At 38.2% G+C, this 19,951-nt stretch overlaps 1 protein-coding gene across 2 annotated transcripts in view; it reads left to right on the forward strand.

Moving 5' to 3' along the window:
- The window catches only part of trim67 (tripartite motif containing 67), a 45,957-nt gene extending 29,461 nt beyond the window's left edge, over positions 1–16,496 (forward strand). Inside the window, exons 4-11 of one of the 2 annotated variants that reach the window (XM_084433075.1) lie at positions 2–112; positions 4,490–4,643; positions 5,273–5,341; positions 5,552–5,712; positions 7,004–7,142; positions 8,300–8,603; positions 14,028–14,190; positions 15,124–16,496. In XM_084433075.1, coding sequence (XP_084289201.1) covers positions 2–112; positions 4,490–4,643; positions 5,273–5,341; positions 5,552–5,712; positions 7,004–7,142; positions 8,300–8,603; positions 14,028–14,190; positions 15,124–15,168 — 1,146 coding nt within the window. In that variant the 3' untranslated portion in view covers positions 15,169–16,496. The remainder of the gene's footprint in view (position 1; positions 113–4,489; positions 4,644–5,272; positions 5,342–5,551; positions 5,713–7,003; positions 7,143–8,299; positions 8,604–14,027; positions 14,191–15,123) is intronic. The other variant, XM_084433076.1, reaches the window with a different exon arrangement.
- The last annotated feature ends 3,455 nt before the right edge of the window (positions 16,497–19,951 follow it).

Consider the following 19,951-nt stretch of genomic DNA (forward strand, 5'->3'; position numbering starts at 1 on the left):
GACTGTAAAGGATCAGATAACTCACTGCACCATGAAGCTCCGGCAGACCACGGGAATGATGGAATTCTGTCTGGAGGTTATTAAAGAGAACGACCCCAGTGGATTCCTACAGGTACAGAAAAAGCTGAAACACAAGGTCAAAGGTCAAAGATCTAAATTAATAATAATAATGATGATGATGATGAACTAACATACAGTAGGTGTGTTACTGGCCAGTTTTAATCTACTTATATCAAATGCAAAACACTTTGTATTGGATTTTTTCATTGACGCACCAAAATGTCTCAATTTCAGTGTTTTCGACCATCAATATACTGCATTATATTCATGTTGCGCAATGTTGTTAACTTCGTTTCATCAGCACCCCCAAAATGAAATGCCTTCTTTATCGCTATGTTTACGAATCTGCACGTGTGGAATAGATGCGATTAAAGTGTTTACATGCATGTTTATTGTGATTCAGATTGGCATACACCCCATACTGTATATTACTACGATTATGGTTACAACCAGGGCCTAAAACTAACTTTTTGCCCAACCTGCCAAAGAAACTGCTATTAAACTTGTTTTGTGCAAAAACAGCAATTTATGACACCAAAATTTTAGATACCAGTGAAAATTCACAATCGTCTATTCCAATTTCGATACCACAGCTAAAACTACTAGCCTAACTAATATAAATTTACAACATTATTAAAGATGAGTAACAGTAGTTTTCAGCTTGAGACATTGAATAAAATAACACTGGATAGTATTCACTGTATAAATTAAACGTTGATTAATCCTTATTAAAGTTTTAAAAGTTATTTATTCAAGAGCAGTGAGTGATATTTATTTTTTTTTGTCCTTTTTTGTTTGAATAACATTAAAAACACAGACAGCAGCAGATATATTAGGCTGCTGTCACTTTAAGAGCGAATGCACGGATCTAATATACGGATACATATGCATTACTTTCTGAACTGTTTACATTCAAGCCATAAACGATTGTGTTTACTAGTATACTCACCGAGACTGGCATTTTTGACAATTTTCTGTGAATATGTCCATTCAAACGCAAGAAAGAGAGCTCCTTTCAGTATTGTGAGACGCAGATTTCTGGGCGCACACTTCGGATGTTTAAACTTCCCACACAGTGTGCGAACAGCATGTTGATGTTCTCACAACCTTGCATTGTTAGAATTCATAAAAATGTTACCGGCCAACTGGCGATTGACACCGTTTAATATACTCGCCAACACCTATTTTTAGTCGCATTTGGCGCTTGGCAAATGTTAATTTTCGGCCCTGGTTACAATGATGATAGTAAGCTTAATCGCATACATTTGATTGAAGTATTGTTTACATGAGGTAAAGTTTAATCGGAATATTGCCTAAATCTCATTATAATCGCATTATAAGGGTTCATGTAAAATCATCATTGTGACAGGAGTACTGGTACCATACTTAATTTCTGTCTATGCTAATTCAAAAGTTTTAATGAAACTCAGTCAAATTTAAGATGTAAACTTGTAATTGTGAGCTTACATCCACAATTCAGAATTTTTTCCTCAGAATTGTGAGTAAAAAAAATGGAGTTGCAAGATATAAACTTACAATTGTGAAAAAAAAAGTCCGAATTGTGAGATAAAAAGTTGCAATTTTTTTATTCCATAGTGGAAGCAAGCTTTCATAAGTATCCAATGGTTTCCTCTGAAAGCGTTTGCCTGCTGTTTAGACTGGCCCTCAGCAATTAAACTCTTTCAATAATTGATATTTCATTGCAGCGAGTGTATAATCGAGAGAGAGGACTGCTCCAGAGGAGCAACGCTGCCTCTTTACTGAATTTTTTATGAAGTATCAATTGTTATGTTTGTTTGAGTGCCTTCACAAAGCATGTAATGTGAGTTAGAGATGCCTGTCCAGCAGAGATTTCTGATAAAGAGAGATGCAATCAGCAGACAATACTGTATATTGGTTTGTCTTGATCCCCAAAATTTCCCTAAAACATATATTTCCCTAAAATATATTATAATGTAATATATATCTAACACAGTACCAAAATGATTGTTTATTGTGATCATTTTAATTAAAAAATAATTATTCAATGATTATAATAAATAATACTACAAACAATATAATAAAAATAACAAATTAAAATAAATAATATTCATTTTATTTTTGTTACGAGTATGTGCAGTCAGGAAGACGAGGACACAGAAGAATAAGATTCCAACACGAAGTTTACTAAATATTATCCAAAAGGTAGTGATCCCAACTGGCAAGGGCAAATACACACACATGTAGGTGTAACGTGACCAGACAGGGAACTCAGGATACAGCATGACTAAAGATAACAAGATAACAAACTAGACACAGCTGAACCAAACTAACTAATGACAGTAACCATAGAAACTAATGAGTGGTGGGAAATCTGAACAAAGAAGAACAAACTGAAAGTCCATGAAAACAAAACAAAACTTAACTGAATGGTGACAATTTTCTAAAGGCTGGCCCACACTAAAAGATTTGTAAAATATTATCAGAATTTCAAAATGTGAGAGACCACAAACATGACGATAAAAAAAAAATCATAGATTTAAAGGAACACGCCAACTTTTTAGGACTTTAGCTTATTCACCGTATCCCCCAGAGTTAGATAAGTCCATACATACCCTTTTCATCTTCGTGCGTGCTGTAACTCTGTCTGACGCACCCACCGCTAGCCTAGCTTAGCACAAAGACTGGAGGTAAACAGCTCCAGCTAGCATACTGCTTAGAGCCCTGCACGGGGCAAAAAATCCAGCCCTAACCGAGACCTGGCCCGTGGTGTTCAAGCCCAAATCCGGCCTCAGCCCGAACCCGACCCGAGACCAACATCAATATCACTTTAAAGGGAACCTATTATGCCCCTTTTCACAAGATGTAAAATAAGTCTCTGATGTCCCCAGAGTGTGTATGTGAAGTTTTAGCTCAAAATACCCAACAGATCATTTTTTACAGCGCGTTTAAATTGTCACTTTTTGGTGCTCAGAAAAACGCGCTGTTTTAGTGTGTGCACATTAAATGCAAATAAGCTGCTGCTGCACGGCACAAGGGGCGGAGCGTCATGAGCTCGCGCTCAGTCTCAGGACAAGTTCATCTCACGGAATGATGATAATATCAGAAACTCTCAGTAACGGTGTTCTGTTCATTTCGACCCGGAGTCGGACAATAATGCCTACAGAGTCAGAGTGCTGTATGGAGATGGAACAGGTATAGTTTAGTTTAATTACGGTTATAACGTATTTGTCATCTGCTTGTATGAATCCACTATTAATAGCCTACAAGTCTGCTGTTTCGGACCAGGTCCGAATGATGATCAAAAATATACTGATGAGTTTAATAAAGTTTATTGTACATCACACAAAAGATGAAGCGTCAGTTTTACTCCAGAAAATCACCGTAAGAGCTGAGTAAACACAGTAAGTTATAAGAAGTGCGTAAGTACTGTACATACTGGGAACTATATTCTCAGAAGGCGAAGTACTACTACTTGGGCGAAGTGATTTGCTCGCAGCACCTAAGAAGCCCCGTGGTGAGGATCAGAGAGTTCGCTCAGAGTTGGAGTAAATCACTCCGCAGAAGTACCAGTGCTTCGCCTTCTGAGAATATAGTTCCCAGTATGTATACGGTTAGAAGATGGTTGTGTCTCATGTGACCTTGTTATTCGTACATGCTGTGACTATACAAATCACAACATGTAAATAGGAAAATGTTGGCGTTATTTAGTCACTTATTGGGAACAGTATGCTAGCTGGAGCCGTTTACCTCCAGTCTTTGTGCTAAGCTAGGCTAGCGGTGGGTGCGTCAGACAGAGTTACGGCACGCACGGAGATGAAAAAGGTATGTATGGACTTATCTAACTCTGGGGGATACGGTGAATAAGCTAAAGTCCCAAAAAGTCGGCATGTTCCTTTAAGAGTTTTGTTACTCTAGTGTGTGGAGTGACGCGATGTGTTCAAGACAGCACACACTAACAGATTCAATTCACAAACAACCAGAGTCCCGACTGTGAACACCAGAAATCTCGCAAAATGTTTAGCAAAATTTTCGCAAAATTTGCAGAAAAATTGAAGAAGGTTTGGATGAAGTCGTCTTACGCTTCCGTCTTCCTTCAGCTCACTTTCTGATTGGGTATCGTTTCGTTCCACATGACAATCTACGGCGCGTTTATCCTGGGGTTCCCCCTACACAACAGCATTTCTGATCATAAATATTCCACATGTTGGATATTTACCATCGGCCCTGATGTTCTTCTGAGCAGATTCAGTCACTCTTAACACACCTCAACCCACAGAAAAATCTGATAAAATAATCCGTAGAACCATCAAGATAATTGGGACTTTACCTTGGATTGTCGGAAGGGGAGAATTGGGCCCAAAATCAGCCCGATTATCTTGTAGTGTGTGGGTGCCTTAAGACATTACAGTTGATCATTATCATTTCTCTTCTTGTTCTCTTCTTTCAGATCTCAGATGCATTGATAAAGCGTGTTCAGGGCTCTCAGGACCAGTGGGTAAAAGGTGCATTGGAGCCAAAGGTCTGCCCAGAATTTGCCTTGACCGTCAACACAGACCCTCTGATGCAGTCTATTCTCCAGCTGGACTTCACCCAGAATAAAGGTAACATGTGACACGACATCTAACAAATGAGATTTAACATGAGATTTAACGTTCACTGTTTGTGGTCACCAGTGTTTGGGAAATACCATTACAAGCAGTGCACTTTTCATGATAAGCAGCACAACTGTTTTCTATATATATTTTTTTCTTCAGTAGGGATATAAAATAATATATATATATATATATATTTTTTTTTTTTTTTGATTAAATGTATGTAGATTTCAATAAAAACATTATTACAATTGCGCAACATAGACATTATGTTGCACAATTATCACAAAGTACTTGTTTATGAGTAGTTTAAAAAATAACATTCCCCAACACTGGTGGTCACTTTTGTAAGGCTAATAATATATTGTTTTATATTTTTGTTGCAATGAGATTCTTGTTTTCCATTTAGAATTTGATTCTAGGATCCAAGGACTAGCAAACAAACTCTTAAAAATTGGCAATGATACCAATATATCTTGCAAATTCAAATTCATCATGGTCTCAAAGAATAGTTGGGCTGCTCTTTACACAATCCAAACATGAATTCCATCATTCCCAGTTTCAGAGGCAAATGATCCCCCCAGTTTACGTCTAGATTCATACATGCAACACCTGCTTTGTCCGATATCATCTTTCAGATGGTCAGGAGGCTGCATCATTGAAACAAATGCATGCAGGTGACCAGAAAGAGGAGGAGAACACAGGAGGTATTTCAGAGTTGCTACAAATGTTCCCCTATAATACTCAACCCCACCCCAAACCACAGCCCCTTGTCCTCCGTATGTTTTTTAGAGGCACCAGTGACTTTCAGGAAGTTCTTACTCCCATGCATGTCACTCCACATTTACCCGTTTAAACTTTGATGCCTCGGTGGATGATATTCAATGCTTAAATGTGTACTTTGTTCTCTCTTTTAGCGGAGACCCCCACAGTGCCTCCCGCACCACTGTTGCAGTTGGAGAAATGCTGCATGCGGAACAACAGTGCCACTTTGGCCTGGAGGATAACTACAGTCCAAGCCCTGCCTGTAGAGGGTTACGTGCTGGAGCTGGATGACGGGAATGGCGGGCCTTACCGGGTACCGGGTCAACATTTTATTTTCACACTGAGATCATTCAACAGTCAGGAAAACAAATCGATCTCTTGGTTATTTTGTACTCTGAATGCTAAATTAATTGGTACCAAGCTTAGATGGTAGTAAGTCCATCCAGCATTTAATGTCTTGAAGACAGGCAAACTGATTAGACAGAGAACAGGTGTTATTTTTAACGGGAAGATAAAGCTGAGTGTCATCGGCATAGAAATGATACGATAAATTGTGTTTCTGAATAATATAACCAAGTGGAAGCATATATAAAGCAAAAAGAAGAGGACCTAAAATAGAGCCCTGTGGAACACCAAAGGAGATTTGAGCACGAGATGAGAAACATTTCCCCAGGTTAACAGAAAAAGTTCTATCCTTGAGTCAAGATGCAAACCACTCCAGCACAGATCCCTGAAACCCAGGTACATGATCAAGTCTTTGTAAAAGGATGTCATAATCTACTGTCAAATGCTGCACTTAAGTCAAGCAGGACTAAAATACAAAAAGAACCAGAATCAAGAGAAAGTACAATATCATTGGTAACCTTCAATAAAGCAGATTCAGTGCTATGAAGTTCTCTAAACCGGACAGGATTGTGTCAAAAATATTAAAACCACTCAGGACATTGCCTTCCCTGGCCTCAAGAGGCACACTAACAACTGATGCTAGCAGCTATGGTCTTTAGTGTCTTTGCTGGTTGAAGCTGCGAGTATGACCAGTTACATTGGTGCTGTGACCTGGATGGGAGTGAGGTTTAGGGAGTTGAATATAACGGATGTCAGCTAGTAAGAGCTATGTAGATAAACCTCACACGAGCAACCACACGCTAGCAGCTGTGGTCTTCAACTTCCTTGTTAGCTGCCCACCTCCCATTCTGGTTGATGCTGGTTTGAAACACGTTCAGAATGATGCAAGTACGTCCAATTACATTTGTTTCTGCTAATCAGAGGTATGACCTCAAAGCTAACAGACATGGACTAGAAGCCACAAATGCTAATTGCAAATATTAAAACACATAACCGTTGTGCATTTAGATTGTCCATCCTCTTTTCCTATGTAGGATTGAATGATGCCATTTTGTTTTCTAGGTTTTTTTATGCTTCAATGCTTGCAAAATCATACATTATTTTCTTCTCTTTGAAACATCTACAGCTTATTTTATAATTCATGATAAGCATGCAGCATCGTCTTGTATCTTATCTTAAGCAAGATTCTCCAGATGCTTTCCATTTTCAACTTGACTTCCTGTCTGCCTTTTTTTCTTCGTTTCCTGTCCATGTTCCAGGAGGTATATGTGGGTAAAGAGACAGTCTGTACAGTGGATGGCCTTCATTTCAACAGTTCGTACAACGCTCGAGTCAAAGCGTACAACACTGCTGGAGTGGGAGCGTACAGCAAGGTTGTTGTTCTGAAGACATCCGATGGTGGGTGTTTTAGTTGTCTACTTCACACATCTTCTTTCATTCACCTTTAATAGTGTCTTTGAGAGTTCTTAAAACTTATTTTCTATTTATGAAATATAGATTAAAAAAAATTGTGTGTGTGTATTATGCATTCCGTTTCCCAGTGGATCCCTGCTGTGGATGCTTCTCTTTAATGAGTGTCTTAGGGAAACTCCTTTCATCACTCTTTAGCTACTCTACAGAGATCAAACATCTAACTGTAGACATAGAGACTTTAACTTTAACTTCTGGTACATAGAGACTCCAACTGGTTTTTGAGTTTGTTTCGGTCTTTGAATTAATTTGACTGAGCAGTGTTTCAAAAAGTGCTGATGTTTATATCAACGGCACTGGGACTATTCACTGTTTGTATCACTCCACTTCTGCAGGTTACAATGTTGAACCAGTATAGTGACTGTATTATGAGGGAGGGAGTGAATCATTCACGCAACTGATTTGTTCAAAAACACTATCATAGTAATTAGTTGTACATATTTTAATCAGCCCAAGACCATTAGAATTCAGACAAAACCCCAGGTATAGTAATTTTGGCAGGACCTGGATGTGAACATGAGTAGGTGTTTGCATGTCTACATAAACCAATGGTCCCAGAGGAGATGTTTAATTAACACAGAACATGCAAGGATTTTGCTGCCGAAACACATCTAAGAGAGCTTACCAGCTTTAATATTTCATCCCTTTAACTCTTTTAATAATTCATGTGTCACTGAAGGAGTGAAATGTGTAGATACTGTAGATGCGTGTATGATCAGCAAATTATGATTACTATACTTACACTCTTTTAAATCCTGCTAAAGGTGCTGAAAAGCATTTTTCTTTTTTCACACAATATCAATATCACATAAAATAACTGTCCTAAAAAATACTGGGCTCTGTAAACAGCAAAAAAGGGGACCATTCAAAGCCAGTCTTTTATGTCATGAAGAAATAGTTGGATCACAAATTTGGTTCTATTACCTACACTTTATACACTGTCTCCGTAACATCATTAATTATTATCATACAGTAACGGTATATCAATTGCCAGTCGACCACTGTGAGATGCTATTTTGATTGATTTTTTGATTGGTTAACCTCTTATTATCTTATTATATTTTGGTTTTATCTTTCCTCTGCAGTGGCATGGTTCACCTTTGACCCTACGTCAGCTCACAGAGACATTGTCCTGTCCAACGAACACCAGACTGTGACGTGTAACAGTTACGATGATCGCGTGGTGCTCGGGACAGCTGCCTTCTCCAAGGGTGTGCATTACTGGGAACTTAGTGTGGATCGCTATGACAACCACCCCGACCCCGCATTCGGTGTGGCACGGATTAATACGATGAAGGACATGATGCTAGGGAAGGACGATAAGGCCTGGGCCATGTATGTAGACAACAATCGCTCCTGGTTCATGCACAACAACTCCCACACCAACAGGTACGCACCTTAATTTGCTAGTTTTGTGATTTTCATGGTTGCGCCTTGAAAACTTGTTCCTCCAAATGTCATGCATTCTAGTATTCAGAAACATAACATGGAAGTAGTATAAACAACACAAAAGAATAGTGTGAACGATAAACACAAATAACTACATCTGAATTCAAAATGATGAAAAATATCCATTTCCATCACTTATTTATTTAAGGTATCACAACTGAATGTGAAAGTTTATTAAAGGGATCCTATTATGCATTTTTAAATTTTTTACTTTCTGTTGTGGGTAATGTTGCTGTTTGAGCAATGCACAATGATACTCCGAAGAGAGTTATTCTCTATATCAGTGTCACTGTTTCTGAACTCCCTGAAACGCCTCCATTGTAGTCTTGAGTTTTCTTCCAGGAACGAACACATCCATTATTCCTCATTTAAATAAGGCATATGCAACAAAAGTGGTGAGGCCTGGGGTGCGTTTCCCGAAAGCTTTGTTAGCCAACTATGGTCGCAAGTTCCGTTGTTATCAGCATAGTTCAACGAGTCGGTGTTTCCCGAAACATAGTTCCAACGAACATTCGCAAACAGCATCACAAAGTTGTGTGGTTGGAGCGACAGCTCTCGACCTGTGGTTAGAAGCATAGTTTCTGGTTTGCATGACATGTGGACTCAATAAATCTTTATCTTGAGCCAAATAAGCAAGCTGACATTCAGTACATTATGTGTCTTTTATTTAGAATACATACAAATGTAATTTACGTCTTTTAGTTTTTCGAGAGATTTAAAGCACCGTTTTTGAAGAGTGCGCATGTGCGGACATGGATAGTACATAAGAACGAGCCTGTGATTGAATCTGGAAATAAAGCAAAATAACTGAGAAAAATGAGAAATAGTCAATGTCATGTTCGTAATTTATAGCAAAACATCTAGCATTATTTCGAAATATCAAACAGATTCATTAAAAGAAGTTATTACTCCACCACATGCGTGACATCATTAACCAACGTAGTTGAATGACCACTTTGCTAGTTTATTTCTTCAATGATAGCCTACATCGTACTATGGTAGTAAAGCAGCGAGTCACGTCATTGTACGGGAAAAGCACTCCTGGTTGACTTGCGTTAGTAGTGTGTTGAAACTCGTGGTTAAGGTAAATGCCGTGACATTTGCGAAACACACTTAAAGTGGTTGACCAATCACAACACACTGGTCCACTCGACCGATCAGAGAATATTGGGCTTTTCAGAAGTAGGGGCTTCATAGAGATGGGAACTAAACAGAGAGTTACTGACAGACTGGGAAAAGAGGAGATGCAACAATGTAATATATGTGAAAAATGTTTCCAAGCATAAAAACCTATTCTAGTAGACCCCCAAAACAAAATGGTACTTCACATATCTTCTTTCATTCACCTTTAATAGTGTCTTTGAGAGTTCTTAAAACTTATTTTCTATTTCTGAAACATAGAAAAAAAAAGTGTGATATAGATAAAAACACACACACACACACACACACACACACACACACACACACACACACACACACACACACACACACACACACACACACACACACACACACACACACACACACACACACACACACACACACACACACACATATGTCTGGTTTACTATCTTTGTGGGGACTCTCCATAGACTTAATGGTTTTTATACTGTACAAACTGTATATTCTATCTCCTTACACTAACCCTACCCCTAAACCTACCCATCACACAAAACTTTCTGCATTTTTACATTTAAAAAAAAAAATCATTCTGTATGATTTATAAGCTTGTTTACCCATGGGGACCCCAATTTAGGTCCCCACTGTGACACGAGTCCCCATGAGTCTGTGTGCATTCAGGTTGAAGTCCCCACTGGGATAGAAAAACATGAACACTCACACACAGCTTCCTGTGGATGCTTCTCTTTAATGAGTGTTTTAGGGAAGCTCCTATCATCACTCTTATCTACTCTACCGAGATCAAACATCTAACTGTAGACATAGAGACTTTAACTTTAACTTCTGGTACATAGAGACTCCAACTGGTTTTTGAGTTTGTTTCGGTCTTTGAATTAATTTGACTGAGCGGTGTTTCAAAAAGTGCTGATATTTATATCAACGGCACTGGGACTATTCACTGTTTGTATCACTCCACTTCTGCAGGTTACAATGTTGAACCAGTAGAATGACTGTATTATGAGGGAGGGAGTGAATCATTCACGCAACTGATTTGTTCAAAAACACTATCATAATTAGTTGTACATATTTTAATCAGCCCAAGACCATTAGAATTTAGTGAAAAACATAATATGGTTTCAACACCATTTGCTAAAGACTTGCTTTTTCACTCACTGATCTCTTTATATAGGTTGCAGATATATTATATAATACTATTATTAGTATTAGTATAATAGGTCAGTGTTTCCACCATGTTTCAATTCAACAAGTCTCTTCCAATGCCACAACTCAGCAACTCTTCACATCTTGTGGAGCATTATAACCATTGTTTCAGTTCCAGAACATAAAGCTTAATTGAAACATGTGGTGCATGTAAACGTGGTGTATGTCACACTTATGCTGATGCAGTGCCCTCAGGTGAGTATCAAGGACGGACTGACTATAACACTTGAATACTAATGCAACCATTTAAAATTCTGTTTCTGTTTCTGGATACTGAGGTGACTGAGAGGACATGCTAACAGTACTGCTGACGTTACACTTAATCCCTGAAATCTGTGCCTTTTGTATGTTAACCCACTTAATGTAGCCTGAAGCCAAACTTGTTCTACTGTACTTCTTTGTCAGTCTTGGATCCATGCATCTCCTTTCATATTATCCATTTTTATATATTCCCCTATGCACATTTTTCTTTTATTCTTTTGTCCCTCCATCACCCAGGGACTCTAAGCAGGTAAAGCATTAAAGTGAAAGTAGTTTATAGTCCTTCCAGTACAGCTAGTAATAGTTGTAGTTCTCTTATCAGCTCTGTGATGGTTGTTAGATGAGAGAATGTTCCAGAAACACAGTGCTCCTGTTTGCAGTAATATGCTTTTTTGGTGATCCGCACTAAATACAGGTGGAAGCCGGGACGAAAATCAGGTCACTGGCCCTGACTCCACCTGGCATTAAGATGCGTTTTCGAGAATCCGATCACAAGTGGTCAACCGAGAATATTACCTTTTCCACCTGCTATTAACATGCGTTTCAAATGCATCTCCTGTGACCGATTGTGTTCAGATTTCATTGAGACATTCCCTTTTTGTTTGGCAACACTGAAAAAAAGCCTATGGGAAAATCCTATTGGGTTTTTGTCGAGGGAACCAGTGTGATGCGAACTGCTGGTTGGCCTACAAAGTGACATCATACCTGCACCTCTCTATAACGTTAACTATGAAGTTTTAATAATCATTTTAATTTAAAAGTTCAAGCATTTAAAACAGCAGACGTCAAAACTGCAGTGTCTGTAACTCATAACAGAACATTATTGCTGTTGTGGACACTAATATAGTTATTGTTACAGTTATTTTTTATAGTTATCCTCCTTGGTGTGAACGGGCCTTTAATGCGATTCGCAACCGAGGAGGGCAGATGCAAATTTTGACCATGATCCATTTTTCTTTTTCTTACAATGCGTCCCAGAGCAAACACATTATAGATATTCGGGATGCATTCAGGATGGATAGCGTTTCTAATAAAAATGCGTTTTTGACTACCTCCTTATGTGGTTTCAGTAATCTGATCACAAAATGCTTAGAACCTGTTTCCACCTATATTTAGTGCTGACCTCTTGTAATTGGACCACGAAAAACAGAACTTAATACAAGGTGGAATCAGGTCCACTGAAGCCTCATACATTGGGTGTTAAAAATGCATGCGATCACATCGCATTTGTAGTATAAATGCTCAACCGTCCCAGACGTACCAGCACCGCAAACTCATCTAACACACATGTTAGCAAACAAATGTTATTATGGGATGTGTTGTGAGGGAGCAAACCCTCACTGCTCACAAAAATCAAGCAGGTGATTCAAACTTCTCTGCATTATAACAAGAACACACAGATTATCGTCATTATCGTTGCTTCCCTCCTTATCCTTTTTATTTACTTATTTTCCTGCTCACTTATTAGACGCTTAACATGTGTTCTTTCAATCAGGAGTGTTTGTGTTCCACACTTGCTGCTCACAAGAAAGTTATGCAGTTTATGACGAAATAACACAAGACGTCACAGGACATGCATTTGAAATCCATGTTAGAAAAATTCTGTCATTCACTCTCCATTATGTTTCATACCCTTAAGTTTTCCATTCATCTTAGAAAAACAAATGAAGATATTTTTTATATTCTCTCATAATTTTTTGTACATCCAGCATTTTGTACATCCACACAACCAAAAATGTAAAGCTTCAAAAAGGTCATAAAGACATCGTAAATATGAAATGAGCAGTTCAATCCAAGCGATCAAAAAGGTCACTTCATGTGATGAACAGATTTAATTTAGACTTTTATTCACATATATAAACGTTGATCAATGCACATCAAAATGGTGAAAAGAAGCTCAACTGTGCCTGCTTGTCACGTGAGAATAAACCTCATTGGTTCTTGCGCATCGAGCATGCTTGAGCTTCCGTTCACCATATTTGATGTATGAAATCTTCATTAGTGTTCTAAAGATGAACAAATGTCTTATGGATTTGGAAGAGCATCAGGGCAAGAAAATGACAGAATTTGCATTTTTTGGGTGAACCAACCCTATAACACCAGATGGAACCATGGCCAATGTTTAGAAATACATGATATGTAAAACTTCCTCAACATGTTTCTTCTTTTAAAACTTTTGAACCACTGGTTTCACCACTCTTTAAATATAAGTAGGGAATATCACACTTGCAGTCATCCTGCAATATTAATATTAGCTCTGCTGTGATTCGGAAGTTACATTCAGACTGGAGTGGAGCCACAGCAGTTCCCCCTCGCTGGGTTTATGTGCTTTGCTCCAGCTCCACTACAAATTTTCCTTTGCCTGCATTCTTTGCCTTTTGATCTTGGATCAAAAGAAAACTCAAAAGGCTCTGACTTTTTCAAAATCCTGCTACTTGTTCCAAGCAAAATTACACAATTCTGCTCCCCACTTTGTGTCGCACACATACTCGGTGAAACATTCCAGTGCTGTTCTACTAAACATCAGAACTGCAATCAGATTAGAAGAAGTTGCATAATATTGTATAGAACAAAAGTAAGTTGTTGAAATAAGTGGAAACTAGATCACATGCAGTTAGTATCATGCCAGTTTTGGTGTAAATATTAAAGATTTTTTTTTTCTTCTCTATGATACAGCTGTGTTTAGATTTGAATACTTTTGCGATATATTGTGTCACTGATTACCTTCTTTTGTCTCCTTCCTCTTCTGTCTGATTCTTGCAGGGCTGAGGGTGGCATCTCAAAGGGTTCGACTGTGGGAATCCTGTTAGACCTTACAAAACACACACTGACCTTCTTCATCAATAAACAGCAGCACGGACCAATGGCTTTTGAGAACCTGGAGGGTGTGTTCATGCCCGCCGTTAGCCTCAACCGCAACGTCCAGGTGAGCAGCAGATCCACACTGACCTTTAAACTTTATCCCACTCAGTGATTGGTAGCATTGGAAATCGAGAACTGTTTCTTATTCTTCATCATTCTCATGCCGTTTAGGTTTCTTGACTAAACTCTGGATCCTTTTGGTTTGTTTTGTTGTAATAAAAGGTACTTTAAGGGTGTTTTCACACTTGGGATGTTTGGTTCGATTAAAATGAACCCTGGTGCGATTGCTCTGTTAGTGCGGCTCACTTGAATAAGTGTCAACACCAGCTGAACCCTGATGAGCACCAAAAAAGCAGACCGAGATGCTGAAAAGATGAAAATGCATAACGGACCAAAGACATGTAAACAAACCAAAAACGGCACATGAGGGGCTTTCACCGGAGGAATAGTTCCTAGAACTATTGGCGGAAGTACCCGGATTTTGGCGTGTTCGCACCGCAAGAACTGGGAACTATTTTAGTTCTAGGAACTCCTTTTGGAGGAACTAATTGAGCTCCTACTTCCGAGTAGAGTCTAGCCCAGCACTATAGGAACTACCATTGACGTTAGTGTATGCTGATTAGCCGAACGCACGCGAAACACCAGCACCCGCCATCTGTGTAAACACACAGATTATAGCCTATATATTTACTACAGAAACTAACTCTATGAACCTGGAAAACAGTGATAGATGGGCCTCTTAACCTTTACGCTGAGGAGAAAATCCAACGCAACTTTGAGGGGACCAAGTGAAACATGATTATGTATTTCTGGTCCGGACCAAATGAACCAAATGAACCAAGTGAACCAAACTGCAAGTGTAAACACACCCTAAATCCTTCCTCAAAAGTACTAAGAATTGTTGAATCTTTTAAGGTGAATCATAAATCAGAATCATTCCTCATGATTCCCATCCCTAGTGATCAGCATTAATGATTGAAATGTGTATTTTTCACAGGTGACTCTGATCACAGGTCTGGAAGTCCCAAAGAGCATCATGTGATCATCTTTGACCAATGAGAACGAGCCAGATCTTTCTTATCAAATGAATCAGTGCTCAAATTCTGCACTAACATATAAAAGCTGATAAAACTTTGACGGGAAAAATTATGTTTTGGAATATTTGAGCTTAGTTAATATTGTTTTCCCTTATGGTCATCTGGGTGATTTGCATTTCAGAGTTTACAAATCATTACCATGTTTACAGAAAAACAAACCACTGGATATCCCCACGAGAGCCGAAGCTGGAGACGAACCCCAAAGCACTTTGAAGTAGAGTTCAGTCTCTTTTTCATACCTCCAATGAAAATTTAGCACAGTTCCAAAAATGTAATGTGATTAAAAAAATTAAACCATATCAAGCATTTGATATGTTAGCAACGGAGTAAAGCAACCGTAATCAGACAACTGCGAGACTAAAAGTGAATTTGAAATAATTTCAGGTTAATTTCACATGCTACACGAATCTCAGGTTTACTCACCTTTAATCTGCTGTGTGATCACAGCACAGACTTCAAAAGGCCTCAACAAATTCATCACTCAGACGGTACTGTAAATCTGGGTTGCTAGGATTGAAAAAGTCCCAGTCAAGCCAAAGGCCCTGCGTCAGAGAGTGACGTGACTAGAGTGAGTTTACAATCTCTTTACTTCAACAAATTCCAATCCTTATATTTGATGCAGATCTTTCTTGTATAATAAGAAATAGATAGTCGTATGGAGGATAGAGTGATTTGGGTGGTTTTAGGGCGTTGCTATGCAGTTGCGGTGTGTTCTGAATGGCTTAAACCAGGTTGTTTTAAAGTTTCTAATGTGTTCTGTGTAGTTGCTTGGAGGTTACTTAGTTTTCACCTTGTGGACTACAAAATAGCACACTTGCTGAATTAGCTGCACAACTTGAGGTATCATTCATGATCGTAGCACAAACTGTGGGATGAGTTACGTGCTGGTGTAATACTTAACGAATGCACAGTTGTGATACTTGTCAGCGCTAACACACACACACACACACAAACAAGAGTTCTGGTTTACCGAAATGAAATAATAGCTGCCATTAGAGATGGATTGTACCCTCACCACCAAGTAGATTTGGTCTTGGTGTTTCATATGAGCCACAGTTGTGAATATTTAGCCAGAATCTCAACTCTCCTTACACTGTGACACACGTGTTCCTCAAGAGTCTTGAAGATGAAAGTGTGTGTTTTTTCTCCTATGCCAGCTTAATATGCTGAGGCAACTGTAAGTAAGCCATTTTAGCCTAGTCAAGACAAGTCAAGTCACATTTATTTATATAGCGCTTTAAACAATACAGATTGTTTCAAAGCAGCTTTACAGAGATAACAGGAAAATAATGCAAAAAAGTTTGTTTTCATAAGAAAATAGCGTCACAGTCCAGCTTAAGTAAGTTCAGTGATGTTTCATTTTTGTTTAAAAAAAAGTTATTTAGTTCATTTATATATATATATATATATATATATAGCCGCTCTGGAGTAAACCGTGATGTCATCGTCCAGCTCAGTTCAGTTCTTGTATAATGGTGTCAATGCAGGCAGATCAATATTATAACATTGCCTAGGTTAATTCAGAGAAAAGTGTAAACACTGTGCCTCTGTGGGACTTTCAAAACATTGCTGGGGGTTCGTTTGATCTAGCCTTAGCAACAAAGACTCAACCAATGGTGATAGTTTGGGGCGGGGCTATCTGTATTTCCGACCAACAAGAGAAGAGTGCTCGAGAAACCCTTTTGAAAACAGTCACTATTTTTGTAAATGGAGAGGTGCAGGTATGAAGTCACTTTGTTGGCCAACCAGCAGTTCGCATCACACTGGTTCCCTTGACAAAAGCGCAATAGGATTTTCCCATAGGCTTTTGGATTATCGCTAAAAACAAGCTCTGTGATCAACAAAAGTTCATGATGTTTTGTCCATCAAGATAATTATCACAAATGAACACATCTTTTATGAATTTTGAAGACTAAATGCAGTCGCCAGAAGTAAAAAGCTAAAGGTAGGCTATACGTTTGAGTTAGAATAGTTTATAAGAGCACAATTATAAATATAACGATGCTGTAAAGTTTACCTGTTCGGCGTGATGACGTTTAATCTCGACAGCCTCTGTAGTCACGTTTAGACACTGGTTAGCAACCGCCTTTTTCAAGACATGTAACAACTTTTTAAAAAAATCACGAGTGGGGTAATGCTGATTTTTATATCAGAACTGTATTTTATGTCGTAGAATAAAACATGAAAGTGTCTTGAGCTTGTGGTCACCACAGGCCTTATTTCAACCATTTAACCAATCCCCATTAAAAGAAACCATTGACTTCGGGACGATGGAACCGGAAGTGCTAAAATGCTAACTCACTTCTGTGTTTTGGCCTACAAATTGATGTCATACCTGCACCACTCAATTCTTTTAGTTACACTAGTAGTGACGTGGAAATTACACACTTTGACATTAAATAAATGGCAAACTCAAGATTCATACACCTCAGTAACATGTAAATGAGCACCTCATGGTTCAATTTATCAGCATAATTTCCACGCTGTGCCCTTTAACGGTTTCATATAGGTTTCTGTGCTTTTTTTTTAGACAATGCCAGAATAGCAAGTCATACCACGTTGTCAGGAGAGATGATTGCATTTGCATGTTGTATAGGCTGTAAATATGGTCAAAGCAATGAAGCGTGCATGAGTTACGTATTCATTATATTGAATTTGTGTTGCACAGTGATGACACGGATAAAACAGAAATACAGTATATATGCAGAGTTGCAGTCTGCCCCCTAGTGTTTGTTGTGTGGAATTATTTTCTGATAATGTAGCCTTGAGTTAAACCTCCATGAAGCCACTTACCTACATACAGTTCTCATAAATCTGGTGCATGTCACAATAAACGCTATGAAGAGCCACTTATGGACCTCACAATAGGATATACAAGCCTATGTTCAGCTTATACAGTACCTCTGTTCAAATGTTATAATGGTTTCAGGGAGAAATGAGAGATAAATGGAAAGATATTATATTTATGTTTATTTTTCCTGTCCAGATATTAATTTACCGGATTATGGGAGCAGATAATGACCCATTGGAGATGTAAAGCATGGGATGTTGTTGATATTCATAACACATTTCTATTAAGTTTAATTAATGTAAATAGCTTGTTCCGATGCTTTTATCGGGGGTGAGTATTTTGCTGTCAGGAGCACCAAAATAAAAATAGGGCACAAAAAAAAAAGAAAAAAAAAAGAGAGCAGAAAAATGTGAAAAGCTACGCTTAAAGGAATGTTCCGGGTTCAGTCAAGGCCGTCGTCTGGTTATGTTGTCCCTTGTCTGGGAATGTTGTCCCTGGTCATTTGCATCTTTACAGTAGTAAAGTTTAATACAAGTTAAGCTTTATCAACATTTAAAGCATATGGTGTTTTACCAATTAAAAAAAAAACAAACACAGGAGTTATAGTAATGCATCTTTAAAGGAAGCACAAGGCCAGTCAATATATTAAAATACACACTGTCTATAGTCACAAGACTGAAATATTAAACATATAGACCTGAGTAAGTTGAGTCCGAGTCAAAAACAAGACCAGAAGAGGGTCTAGTCCGAGTCAAGACCGAATGCAAATTATCCCAAGTCCATGAAAATATGCATTTGGAGTCCATTGACCTCCATTGTGGAGTAATTGGCAAGTTTAAATTATTATCTGTTGTAATTGCCATATATGTGCCACATGCATCTTGCTCAGTCACGTGACTTTTCACCTCATCCACCAACGAGGCGAAGTAAGAGCTGAACCTGAACCTCGAACATTCCTTTAAATCCGATTTATACTGATTGTGTGGGAGACACCTTCCAAAACTGCTGTCTGTCCAAGAGAATCTATCTCGCCGAATTAGCTTTTTTTACAGTGTAATTTAAAATGTTAAAATTTCTTTGTATTAAAGTATATTTAAAGGTTTATGTCAATATAGATAATAGAATCACTGGCCACGTACTGAATATGAAAGAAAGCGCACTCCTGAAAGTTTGCTGAGACAGGAATGACCCTGACATGAGAACTTGAGTGCACACTGTATGATAATAAAGCAACTGTACAGGAATGGAGAATTAATGTGTAAAGTGAAATACTGTATGGATATGACCCTAAGAATCCTGGGAGGAGGGATGTATACTATAAGGATGGTTGACAAATTCAGTTTGGCAAGAGTTACTTTGTGAATTATGTTTACTTATTTAACCAATATCCCTATTGACCTGAAATATCCAGATCTCAAGACAGGAATAGTGTCCCCTACTTTTCCCAATTTGAATATTCAGTAGGCTGAGAAAGTTAACCTCGTGCTGTGCCTCATTCACACAAATCTGCCAAAATTAGCGACGTTTCTTGGGAATGTGGTGTGCTTTCACCCAGGCTGGAAACCGACAAACTACATCCTCATATGCGTGTGTTTCTTCAACAATGGCGACTTTTTGCCTGGTAAACTTTTAGAAAATAAACTCTCATAAATTGTCCCAATGTCCAACAGTGCATCTTGCTAAGGCTAATTTGATAACTAACTACCATTTTATGTATCCTAAATACACACAGTTAATTGAAGATATTTTCATCCTTTTTTTTTTTGCATTATTGCTCCAAAAACGCACAATAACAATCTTTTTCTTGAAAAATAAATAATTATTTTATGTAGGCTCATTTTTAATATTATTATAATTATTATTCTTTTTGTAATTAAAAATAAAGATTGAAAGTCTGCGTCTTTGACAAAGGTAAAACAATACAATCTGTGTATAAA

The sequence above is a fragment of the Rutilus rutilus genome (assembly GCF_951802725.1).
Source record: "Rutilus rutilus genome assembly, chromosome: 15".
In the NCBI taxonomy this organism is placed as follows: domain Eukaryota; kingdom Metazoa; phylum Chordata; class Actinopteri; order Cypriniformes; family Leuciscidae; genus Rutilus; species Rutilus rutilus.